General features: G+C 40.3%; 1 protein-coding gene across 1 annotated transcript in view; it reads left to right on the plus strand.

Annotated features, from left to right (window-relative positions):
- ptpra (protein tyrosine phosphatase receptor type A) overlaps positions 1 to 12302 on the plus strand; it is a 43950-nt gene that overhangs the window by 27247 nt on the left and 4401 nt on the right. The window contains exons 8-21 of the mRNA XM_028446588.1: positions 3285 to 3375; positions 3565 to 3641; positions 3775 to 3811; positions 3880 to 3977; positions 6253 to 6372; positions 6458 to 6624; positions 7271 to 7406; positions 7769 to 7915; positions 7989 to 8082; positions 8195 to 8271; positions 8361 to 8495; positions 8657 to 8782; positions 8868 to 9019; positions 11457 to 11592. Coding sequence (XP_028302389.1) covers positions 3285 to 3375; positions 3565 to 3641; positions 3775 to 3811; positions 3880 to 3977; positions 6253 to 6372; positions 6458 to 6624; positions 7271 to 7406; positions 7769 to 7915; positions 7989 to 8082; positions 8195 to 8271; positions 8361 to 8495; positions 8657 to 8782; positions 8868 to 9019; positions 11457 to 11592 — 1593 coding nt within the window. The remainder of the gene's footprint in view (positions 1 to 3284; positions 3376 to 3564; positions 3642 to 3774; positions 3812 to 3879; positions 3978 to 6252; positions 6373 to 6457; positions 6625 to 7270; positions 7407 to 7768; positions 7916 to 7988; positions 8083 to 8194; positions 8272 to 8360; positions 8496 to 8656; positions 8783 to 8867; positions 9020 to 11456; positions 11593 to 12302) is intronic.

A 12302-nucleotide genomic window follows, 5' to 3' on the forward strand; every position in this document is an offset into this window, starting at 1 on the left:
ATGAAATGCATATATATTTTAGCCAGTTTTGAACACTGTCAAGTTTCCATCATGGCTGCAAGCCTTGCAAATTGTTCCTTTGGATCAGAGGATAACAAATGCAATTGGATCACTATACCATGTTTGACACTACAGAGAAGCTTCCATAGTGAGAAGCTGTACCTATACATATACCCCCAAGAAAGACTAATATTAATACTATAAATAAAACAGATCAGATTTTTCTTAACAGCTGTCAGTCAATGTCACACACATACGGTCGAAGGTTTCTAGGGACATAACTGGGGACATAACAAACATTTGGTGGTTTGTTTGCATGAAAACCCTTTTGCTAGGCAGTCACTTCATGAAAATAATGCATATAAAGGAGCTAGGTCTTATGTAGCACCCTTGCTCTGGTCTGTGCTCTGTGTGTCTGTGCTGCTGTCACACTTGCCTAGGACCCTCTCCTTTTACAAATGTCCACTACAACACATTTTTAAAGGCAAAAAAGCTTGCAGAAGTACAGACGCGAGTAGGAAGAGGCTCATCCTAGGCTGGACTGCATCAGTGTAGGTAATTACAAGGCAAACTGTGGAACGTGTTGGTGTTTTTGGGGCACAATGGACTGTATGACAGACAGCATCAGGAGAAGAACACACAAGATCCTTGCGCCAGTATCAGAGGTATTCATACCTTGATCATCTCCTGAGGCTCATTATGTTATGATTGTATGATTTTCATCTCTGGTTTTGCTTTTTGCCAGAAGTTATCAGTGTATGGGCAGAGCTTATTTTAGTAGACTATTGTGTTTTCAATGATTGTTTGGGATCTTGAGGTTGAAAAGTCAAATGAATGATCATTTATTTAGCCAATGTTTTATTTATTTATTTTTTTACCATGTCTGCATATGTTGTCAAACACTCAACACTTACAGAAACACTTTTGCTCAATTGTGACATTATTAAAAGGAAAAACATATGAAAGGAGAGGATAATGTTACACCTCAGTGAGGGGGGAAGTACAAGGGAAAGGAAGTTTATGTAACACTCACAGCCAGGGGGAGCTGAGAAGCAGAGCGCAGGCCTGCAGGACACCACCCAAGGGAGGACCACCCCACAGCCCCACCAAGTGGGCATGGAAGAATACAGTCCACATCTGATCAGCCATGCACACGAACCAAGCCTACCGGCCACCGAGGATGCCTCATCAACACTGACGGCCCTCCCCACCAAACTTCTCATGTACATGCCATGTCCAGCCACTCGCCAGCAGCACCACGCCGCTCCACAAGGCTTACAAACAGTGGACCAAGCTCAGCCAATGCCAACCAGCGCAAGTGCCAAAGAAAAACCCCACACCAGTGCGCACGTTGCCAGAAGCAGTCCCCACAGGGGAGCACACGCTAACACCAATGCAAAGCCTCGGCCCCGACCAGGGGCACCCGATCCCACCAGACGGCCGATAGCACCTTCACCTGCCACGACAGCGAGGTCAACCCCTCTCTGACAGCCCCGCGGGGCCACGCAAAACCCATACAGGACCTGGCACACACGCCAAAGCCTCCCCACAGTGCCCACCCCCCATCACAGCCAGATGGGTCATCCCAAGCTGACCCACTGCTGCGACCATCCCCGGACCACTAGGAAGTGAGGCCACACCCTAGGAGGGAAGTAGGGCACTGGTGACATGATGGATAAGGAAGCTGGCTTGTAATCAGAGTTTAAATCCAACCTGGGCTTCATTGGGGGATGTTAAGCAAGTCCCTTAACCCTAACTGCTGGTGTTGCATGTTGCTTTGGATGAAGGCACCACCACACACTGCAAAGCCACTACAGCAGGGAGAGACACCATAGCACATGCACCCAGCTGCACCGCCACGCCCACCATCCAGATGGTTCTCAATTCCCCACGGCTGCCCGCTTGACTAGAATGGGCTGGACCCCACCCAGTGGACCAATAGAGGTGTAGACTCACCCACCACCCTGTTATATCATGTGCCATAAGCCATAAAGGTACACTTGACATGCAACTGTTTAAATGTTGCTATGATGAGAATTATAATGAAGGATGTTGATACAACTTAAAAACATCCCCTCCACATCTTTCAGGGATTTCTCTGTGCACTAACAGCTGTAATTTTTATGGCAGATGTAATAGATAAGGGAAGTGGAAGGAAAATGTTGTTATCCTCCTCCTCAAAATCTTTGTGTTACACTTATTGTGTATGACTAATGTGCTGCCATTCTCTGGGACTGTGATTGTGTAGTCTGTATTGTCATGTTTTTATGAAGTGTTCGACTTACAGTATTCTTTTTTGAGACTGAAATCGGCTATAAAAGGAGAAATTGCAGCATCTGCTTAAACCTGTGTTGCGACTCATTTTGCTAATTGGTAATTATTCTGTCTTCTTTTAAGGAACTCATGTATCTTAGCACAAAGCAGTGCCGGCTGAGCAGGGTCAAAGGGTTACTTGTCTTATGGGTTCAATTTTAAATGATAAGATATTGTCAAACCATGTTGTTCAGGAATAAGGTCAGTTTTGTTTATACAATCAAATCTCTATGAAGCACAAGAAAACAAAAAACTAAGGTTCATTAAGAAATTGATTTATTTGGAGGGGTGGGGAATTCAATCATTCAATTACTGCATTGCAATAGTCTCAATTTAGATTCAGGTGACACCCTGCACATTTATAATCATTATCAATCTACTGTTATTGGGGCACATGACTGACTTTTTTTTTGGCTCGTTACTTTGTTTTACACAGTTTTGGCAATTTTCACAATTGCTGACTGTTTGCCCCACAGGTTGTGAAAAAACCACAATGGCGATGCAAATGCCTGCATGAGCTGAAAGATGGAGCTTTGACAAACATCCTGGTTCTTTCAGCAAATGATTCCATATCTTAGTGCACAAATTACTTTTACATTAATACAACACATGCAGTGGATTTATTTGGAGCACCAAATTTATTATTTTTAACAAAATAAATGTGGTCCAGCAGGAGTATTCTTGTACAAAAGTAGTTCAACAAAGCTGCATCCCTAAGCTGTGTTCATTAGTATAGGCCATTGATTCATTTGTCAGCATTAAAATCACTGTGTAATAATAATATTCCAGAATAAAGATTCCTCCAGCCCTTTGATAATTTAGTAAATATTTTTAAGGCTTTCATTCATCACTGGTTTAGGGTTTGTGTCAGTGGTTGTTGTAATTGTGGGCATCTGCATGCGATACAGCAGTACAACACATCTGCGTGTGCTTCCTTTCAGCTATTTAAATGCATTCTTATCTTTGTTCAGGCATTACCAGTTTGCCCCATCCAGGCATCATGCGAGGCTGCATCCAAAGAGGAGAATAAAGAAAAGAACAGATATGTCAACATCCTGCCATGTAAGTGATAATTGAATACGTGTTGTAAGTAGAAACTAAGATATGATCTGCTGTCAGTTTCTGAAAGACCTATTGTTTTGTGATTAACATGATTCACTGTCAGTTATTTGTGATTAATATTATTGTATTGGCTTGTGTATACTTATCTCCTGTTTATTCTGTTAACATCTGCCCTGTTGTTTGGCTCAGATGATCACTCCCGGGTTCATCTCTCATCTTTGGAAGGAGTCCCTGACTCTGACTTTATTAACGCCTCATTTATAAATGTTTGTATATACACACACACACACACACACACACACACACACACACAATGTACTTTCCAAATAACCACTTCTTCCTCAGTTTTAATCAGATTTTGCTTGTGATTACATCAATATATCTGGATTCATTTTGCAGGGTTACCAAGAGAAGAACAAGTTTATTGCTGCTCAAGGTAAGGTTTGAATATCTAGACAAATAAACAGCATACATTTTTAACACTTTTATATCTGTACCTCTTAGGACCAAAAGAAGAAACTGTAAATGACTACTGGCGAATGATTTGGGAACAAAACACAGCCACTATTGTCATGGTGACAAATTTGAAGGAGAGGAAAGAGGTAGGAGAGATATCGACATACTGAGGTTAAACGGCAATAGATTGTGCATCAGACGAGAACTTAAAAAGAACAACATGTGACACACACACACATATCAAAATTAGAATATACTTTAATAATCCCAGGGGGAAATTACTTTGTCACAGAGGCTTAAAAGAAATTATTACGTTAAAAAGAAGGAAGACAAACAAACATTCATGATTAAAGTAAAAAGTGTAAGTCTGTTAATTAAATAAGCATTAAATACAAGTACAAAAATGCATGTAAATATAATACAAATACACAAAAATATACATTACAGAAAAATACACCAAATGACAACAAAATATGAAAATGACTCAAAATACACTAAACTAAATATTTATACAAAAAAATACACTGAAATGCACAAAACTACACCAAAAAGAAAACAAACAAAAATACACAAAATGACTCCAGAATCACACTGCAATGGCAACAAAAAACAATTATTCAAAAAATGCACAAAAAGATACAAAAATACACATATTGACTCCAAAAAACGTACATTACAGAAAAATGCACCAAACAAAAAATATACAAAAATGAGTAAAATAAACAACACATTCATCATTTGCATGTCCCATAGAATTAAACCAGGGAAATTGCGCACGTTGTTTTACTTTGCACCTGCAAATATACCACTTCCGAAGGGGGCTGTACTAGTTTATATGAATCATACCACCTCCCAAAGATGTTGAACTTCATGTTGAAATCAGCATGTCAAATACATCACCTGCATCTCAACAGAATTTACAGTCCTATTAATCTATCGATTACATTGATTTTGAGTTGATGAAACAGCAGCACTTGAAGGTGAATTGCTGGGCATGGCACTGGAGCTCTGAGCTGTTTCCGATGTAGAGCTGAGCCGCACGCTAAGCCGGGAACCTTGCACCATCACTGCGCATGTCATGCAGCTTCTCAGCGGTCAGGGTATGAAAGTATAAATTATTGTCAGACAGGATTTAACTGCTTGAAAAATGGGCAAACGGCACCGTTTTTCCGGTTTTTGTTTGAGTTACAGATTCATGTCATCTTGTAGATGCAGGCGCAAGTCTAGCACCCGATATTGCATGTACAGATGAGAAGCTAATGTTACAGGAAAACGAAGCATGTTGATCCTCTATATAGATATACTGATTGCTCTCTATATATGGCTATGTTAATATGAAATAAGGTCATGTACTTTTAGGTTCAACCATGCACATATGACAACCTTCACAGTGAATAATGGGGAACTAAAGTTTAGTTTGATTAAGCAATTCACATTCATAATTTTTCATTAGAAATGAAAGCTCAAAAGAGGTTGGCTGAAGCAAGAAAGCTTATAGGCTCCTCCCCCATATGCAATTATTATTTCTATCATACAAATAGCAACATCAACAAGAGAAAAGCATTTTAATATATTTGGACGTCACACAGAATTATTGCAAACTACACATATTGATACTACTAATGCTATATCATAAACACCTAAACACATGATGTTACCAACTAGCGCTCACTTCAGGGGATACTTCCTCTGGTAGCGTTCTTTAATGAAACACGCAAAGCAGTTCAGGTCATTTTTTTAATTTATTGTTTTTAAACAATACAAGAAAATAAACACAACAAAATGCCTTCAGAACAACTCAACACATAAAGAACACTCAAAGTAGAACTATTTTGAACATTTTCTTTTGAAGAAAATTAGAACAGCAACGGCAGAAAAGAAATACAAAAAAACATGAACACACACACAAGCTGAAATACACACACATGCACAAACACGATCCTGTGGACATTCATTAATGGAGAGGTCTCAGAGTAAATTGGCTGCATACAGCGAGCGCTCCAGAGTAGTTTATTTTAATTTCATGTATTTATTTGTTCATTTTTAAATATTTTATTGTACCAATGTTTTTTGATGTGCATTTTATGGAACATTTTTACTCTTGTTTTAAATCTTGTTTTCTCTTTGCACTTTGTAATGAAATTGTATAGATAGATTGTTTATATATATATATATATAAACTATTATCTATCTATATAATTTCATAGATAAATAGAATATTAGCTTACTTAACGCTTTTCTAGATTTTTTTTGTGAACTTTCTAAAACAAATGTGTCTTTGTGTATTAAAATGAAAAAAGCTTTAACGTTTGTATTTGAGTACCCTTGCCATACATCTTTTACCCTTTATCTCTCCTATCGCTTTCTTTCTCTCTGTGTTTGATTTCTGATTACATACTCTGTCTATTTTTTGTCTTTTAGTGCAAGTGTGCCCAGTACTGGCCAGACCAGGGCTGTTGGACATATGGAAACATCCGTGTGTCTGTAGAAGATACAATGGTTCTAGTTGACTACACTATCCGCAAGTTTTGTATTCAACAGGTACTTCTGACAACTGATGGTAGCAGAAAGTGTCCTGTCATTTTTTGATACCATGTTTTAATCTGTGACTTGTTTCTTACCACAGGTGGGGGATGTGTCAGGGAAAAAGCCTCAAAGGCTAATCACTCAGTTCCACTTTACCAGCTGGCCAGACTTTGGAGTGCCCTTCACCCCGATTGGCATGCTGAAGTTCCTCAAAAAGGTCAAAGCCTGCAACCCCCAGTTCGCTGGGCCTATTGTGGTCCACTGCAGGTGTGTGTGAGATTTGTAGCCTGATATTTTTTTAAAGGTCCCATATCATGCATTTTCACCCATCTCCATTTGTTCTAAGACCCCCAAAACTATTGAGGTTTATTTTCCCAAACTCTCCTGTTTTCCAGAGTTTCAGCCTCAGTTCTCACCAATGGGCTGTTTGCTGCCTGCTTATACATATTCATGAGTGGGCGTGTCTATACACTGACTTTCCTGTTTATCACCTCAACTGTTGCATCGCATTGGGTCACAAACACGTCAGTTCAAGTCAAAGGTGATACGATGTCTGCCCCGTGTGCCTCCACTGCAGTGTTCACTGTGGAGGCGTGGCACCGGCATCAAGCACTTCCTGGAGGGGGCGCTTCATAATTCTATTGACGTCACTAGAATTTGAACCGTTTGTATTTCAGATGAGTGCAGTGAAGCGGCTCAGAGAGCAGGATTATTGAGGATTTCTCAGAGATGCAGGAAGGAAACCCAGTAATACTTTTGGGGTGTTTCTGATAAGGAATTAACATTGTAACAAGGTTAAAAGCTCCAAAAAGTTGATTTGCATGATATAGGACCTTTAATGTGTCATAAAATTTTTTGCTGTGTTTTTATTTTTTCATCAAATGATTCACAACATTGTATTTTTGTGGGTCAGCGCGGGTGTGGGCAGGACTGGTACCTTCATCGTCATAGACGCCATGTTGGACATGATGATCTCAGAAAGGAAGGTCGACGTGTTTGGCTTTGTCACCAGGATAAGAGCTCAGCGCAGTCAGATGGTTCAGACTGATGTAAGTCTGCACGCATTTACAGCTTAAAACTAGAGGTGTCCAAAGAGTCCTGCAATTTTTGGATCCTCTCCTGCTCCATCACACCTGAATATAATCAACATATAATCCTGTAACGCTGCAGAAAGTCTGGTAACAATTCTCCCACCTTACAGTCAGGTGTAAGGATAGTAAGATATGTAAAACCTGCAGGATTGTGGCCCTTTTTACTTGGCTTGGATGAACTGTATCACAAAAATGGCTAAAAGCCTTACAGAAGCTTTAATTTGATTAAAACAGATAAACTGTTTACAGTAAATGCATTGAATCTGTGCAAAAGGGTTTTCTTTCAACCAGGATCTGACTGTTTCCTTCCTATCCCACAGATGCAGTACGTTTTCATTTTCCAGGCATTGTTAGAGCACTACCTATATGGAGACACAGAGCTGGAGGTTACCTCTCTGGAATCCCACTTGGCCAAACTTTATGCCCCCTCATCTGGAGCTGGCAGTGGCCTGGAGGCTGAATTTAAGGTGTGCTTTTATCCAGCCAGCTTTTTTGGATCCCATCTAAACCTTCATTAAAGGATGATCTTGATTTTTCTAGAAATTGACATCTATCAAGATTCAGAATGACAAGATGAGAACAGGCAACCTCCCTGTCAATATGAAAAAGAACAGAGTCCTTCAGATCATTCCATGTGAGTATATCGGATTCAACTGAAAGATGAGTTCATCCCATTCATGTAATTATAAATACAACCGAATGTAGATGTTTTTGTTACTAAGGTAAATGTTTGATCTTTCTAACAGATGAGTTCAATAGAGTGATCATTCCAGTCAAACGAGGAGAGGAGAACACAGACTATGTGAACGCCTCTTTTATTGATGTGAGTTTCTGCATCATTTCAAGCAGTTCAGGGGGTGTTTTTGTTTAATCAGTTGTCATTATGCTGTGCTATTGCCTCTGTGGTTACAGGGTTACCGTCAGAAAGACGCCTATATGGCTAGCCAGGGTCCACTGCAACACACTATAGAAGACTTCTGGAGGATGATTTGGGAGTGGAGGAGCTGCTCCATTGTCATGCTGACTGAGCTAGAGGAACGGGGGCAGGTGTGTGCTTTCACAGGGTCAGGACAAAATAGATGCTGCCAGACTTGACATTCTGATAACCGAATGTCGCCATCTGATAGGCTGAACCAGAGGAACATGAAATTATATTCTGAAGATTTTTTCTTATTAGGCTCTGTAATTTAATCTTTGGTGTTCATCAGGAAAAGTGTGCTCAGTATTGGCCCAGTGATGGTTCAGTGGTCTATGGGGACACATCCATTGAGATTAAAAGGGAGGAGGAGAGTGAGAGTTACACAGTGCGGGACCTCTTGGTCACCAACAACAGGGTAAGTTTGGACTTAGGGAAACAACAGAATGCATTTAATTTATATTAATGTCTTTGAGTAAATAATTCATCCTTGGTATGTTCAGGAAAACAAGGCCCGAGCAGTACGCCAGTTCCATTTCCACGGCTGGCCAGAGGTGGGCATACCTACTGATGGTAAAGGAATGATCAACATTATTGCTGCTGTTCAGAAGCAGCAGCAGCAGTCTGGCAATCACCCAATTACTGTGCACTGCAGGTAAGCCCCGTACATGTCACACAACTCCCCTACAGAAACACGAACGGTGCATATTCACAACCTTTTAGGCTTTTGTTAAAGTGATACTCAACCATTACATGAATGCACTTAAGATTATAGATCCAAAGGTAAATAATGAAACTAATTGATGTCAGAAATGTATTTAGTCATTTGTATTATTTTATCCTTGAAATACATGTGATATATATATATAGTATAGTAGGTATAAGTATAGGAAAGAATAAAGTTTCAGAAAACCTCGATTAGAAGGAGTGTTTTAAAGCGCCACAAATTAGGATTGTATTATTTTAAATGACATCTTTCAAAACAATGAAGAGGTTCCATTTGAGTGTGTCTGCAGCTGAAGCAGCAGGATAAACCTGGCCGGGAGCAGGTTTGTAGCACAGAGCACAGACCGTTTCCATGGTAACTAAGGTGTTTTCTTTTTGATGAAACGGCTGTTCCAGTTTTCATCCTTGCTTAAATGAGCCAGACTCTCAGGCGTCAGTTAGGTTTGATGAAATACCCCTCAGGAACATTACAGTGGTCAGATTATGAAGTTGCACTTACCAGGAAACGATTGATTGGATTTGAAGTATATCGGTAGGCACAGAATTCAGATGCCACTATTGGCCATCTTCCCACAGATCCACACATGCCTTCCAGCTGAACAAGGAAGCCACTTTATGTGTGAGTCTATGCCACTGTCCGCACGATCGGATGCCTTTAACCCAGCGGATCTGATATTTTTTCTGTCACACCCCTCTTTGAAGAGAGAGAAATCTTCAGGCGTAGGGGGCATGCCCCACTATTTGAGAACCATTGCTTTAACCTCATGAAGACAGTTCAAGTTGTGTGAATGGTGCTTTTCCAAACAGGTCGATCTCTATAAGCGTGCGTTTAAAGTGCTTTATATTACATATGCAGCTTTCAAATCTCCTCTCATTCCAACTAGTAAAGTTTACATATGGTATATAGTAATAGTCTTTCGGTTGAGTTGTTTTGTAATTTGGGTTGAGTATCCCTTTAATTCATTGCAATTTAAATTCGTCTTTAAAGGGGACATGTCATGCTAAATCCACTTTTTTAGCCCTTAAATGCATTTTGTTGTATATTTAGAGTGTTTAGAAGTACAGAAAAGTTCAAATTAATTTCTTCAGGTGCTTCGTTGATATCTTTATATTCTTTTTTTGATCTGTTTCGATTTTTCTATTCTCTATTACGTTTTTTGAACAATAACGTCACAGTATTTGCAGCGGAACTGCCAAATTAGGTCATCGACTCCAGGCCCAACACTTCAAGGAATCCACCATTTTTATTTCTCGCTTTTATTTTGTAGTCCAAGCTCAAGGATGCTGAAGTTACGAGAGGATAAGTCAAAATGTTCGGTTGTTGGATGTAGTAACCCACACGCTTCATTACACCGTCTCCCAGCATCAGAACCTTTTCGAAGTGCCTGGTTGAGTTTTATTTTTCACGGAAATGTACCCACATCTGTGGGTAAGGTCATTTTTGTGTGCGCGAAGCACTTCAAGGATGACTGCTTCAGCAACCTCTGCCAGTATAAAGAAGGATTTGCCGAAAGAATTCATCTTATTGAGGGTTCAATTCCTTCTATCTTTGGAGACGACGAACAGAGCACTTCGGTCAGCTGTAAATAACGCTATAAAGTGTGATGATAAGACGTCATTGTTTTGTTAGCATTAGCAGTTGTACCGTCTTCAGACTTCATATGTTAGCGCTGTGTGGTCGTTTTAGATCCTTGATGATATGGCCTACGTGATTTAATTTAAGTCTAAAGTTTTCATTAGTCATTTCATTTTGCCTTTTTTGTCTCCGAAAAGACTGTATTAAAACGCATTTCGTGATGTTAGCTTGGCGCTAGCGTTAGCTTGGTGCTCGTGCTGGCTCACTTGTTAGGGTTCTGCAGGTTCATCATCTTCATTTTCATCTCGCTCCGCTGGGTCCGACTCTGGCTCGAACATGTAAGGCTGGATGGACAAGTCTTCTGTTGTTGACATTTTGTAAATAACGTGTGAATAAACATTTTCTGCGCCGCTCTCTTCTATCAAACTACAAAAATGGCCGAACAGGGTGGAGTTGAACCGAGTGTCACCTCTGCAACCTGGAGAGGGGGCGGGGTATGAAGTGTCTCATTTGCATTTAAAGAGACCGCACCAAAACGAGTTGCTCTCAGAAGCACATCAGAAAAGGGGTAGAAAAGGGGCCTGTGGAGCTATAATAATGAGGAATTCAGACCCAAGCATTGCAGTTCAGCTTTATATAGACCACAAATGTATGATTTATATGTAAAAAAGGAAGGATTTAAAAGCATGATATGTCTCCTTTAAAGTGTGTATTCACAGTACAGCTTTTGGTTTGTGTGTCATATATACTTTTGTGTAGGAATATTCACTGTTTTTGTGCATGATTCCAGCGCTGGTGCTGGCCGCACGGGGACTTTCTGTGCGTTGAGTACAGTCCTAGAGAGAGTTAAGGCAGAGGGCATCCTGGATGTTTTTCAGACAGTGAAAAGCCTCAGACTGCAGAGACCCCACATGGTGCAGACACTGGTAAGGACCTTATAACTGGATTAAAACACATATTGATGCAATTGCTAGTTTACCTAAAGAAAATAAAGGGAAACTGTTTTCTCCATTCATTTAAAAATAGACCATAAGATAGTGGTTGATGCATGTGCCACAACATATAATGAACCTGTTTTCATTTAGCCTCTACTGTTTCAATTACAGCTATCAGCCATAATATATACAGTATAATCCTAGAATCTTCTTTTTTTTTTTTTTACTTTATATTGTGTATATTGTGCTGTGGGGTGTGAGTTACTGTGCCAGTCTGTGGCAAATGTAGAGATTAAAGAGGGTGAAACATTACACCGCTTAGGTACAATGATGGTGACCATGAACAGAGTGAGAGGGTGAGTGCTTACGCGTCAGAACTAATGGTTAAGATCAACATATCTAAAATCCCACAGTACCCCTAGCTGCCCACCCACCACACACAATGAGACCGATATAGCACACGGAGGCACTGCGATACAAGTCCCCAGCCGCACCCCACCGCGCCATCCAGATGGATCTAAACCAGGGGTGCCCAACCCTGGTACTCAAGGGCCCCCATTCAGCTTGTTTTAGATGTTTCCCTTTTCAACACACCTGATTGAAATGACCAGGATTGTTATCAGCCTTCTGCATAGCTTGATGATGAGTTAATCATTTGAATCAGGTGTGTTGGAAGAAGTAAACACCTAAAACATGCTGGA

The sequence above is a fragment of the Gouania willdenowi genome, chromosome 5 (assembly GCF_900634775.1).
Source record: "Gouania willdenowi chromosome 5, fGouWil2.1, whole genome shotgun sequence".
In the NCBI taxonomy this organism is placed as follows: Eukaryota; Metazoa; Chordata; class Actinopteri; order Blenniiformes; family Gobiesocidae; genus Gouania; species Gouania willdenowi.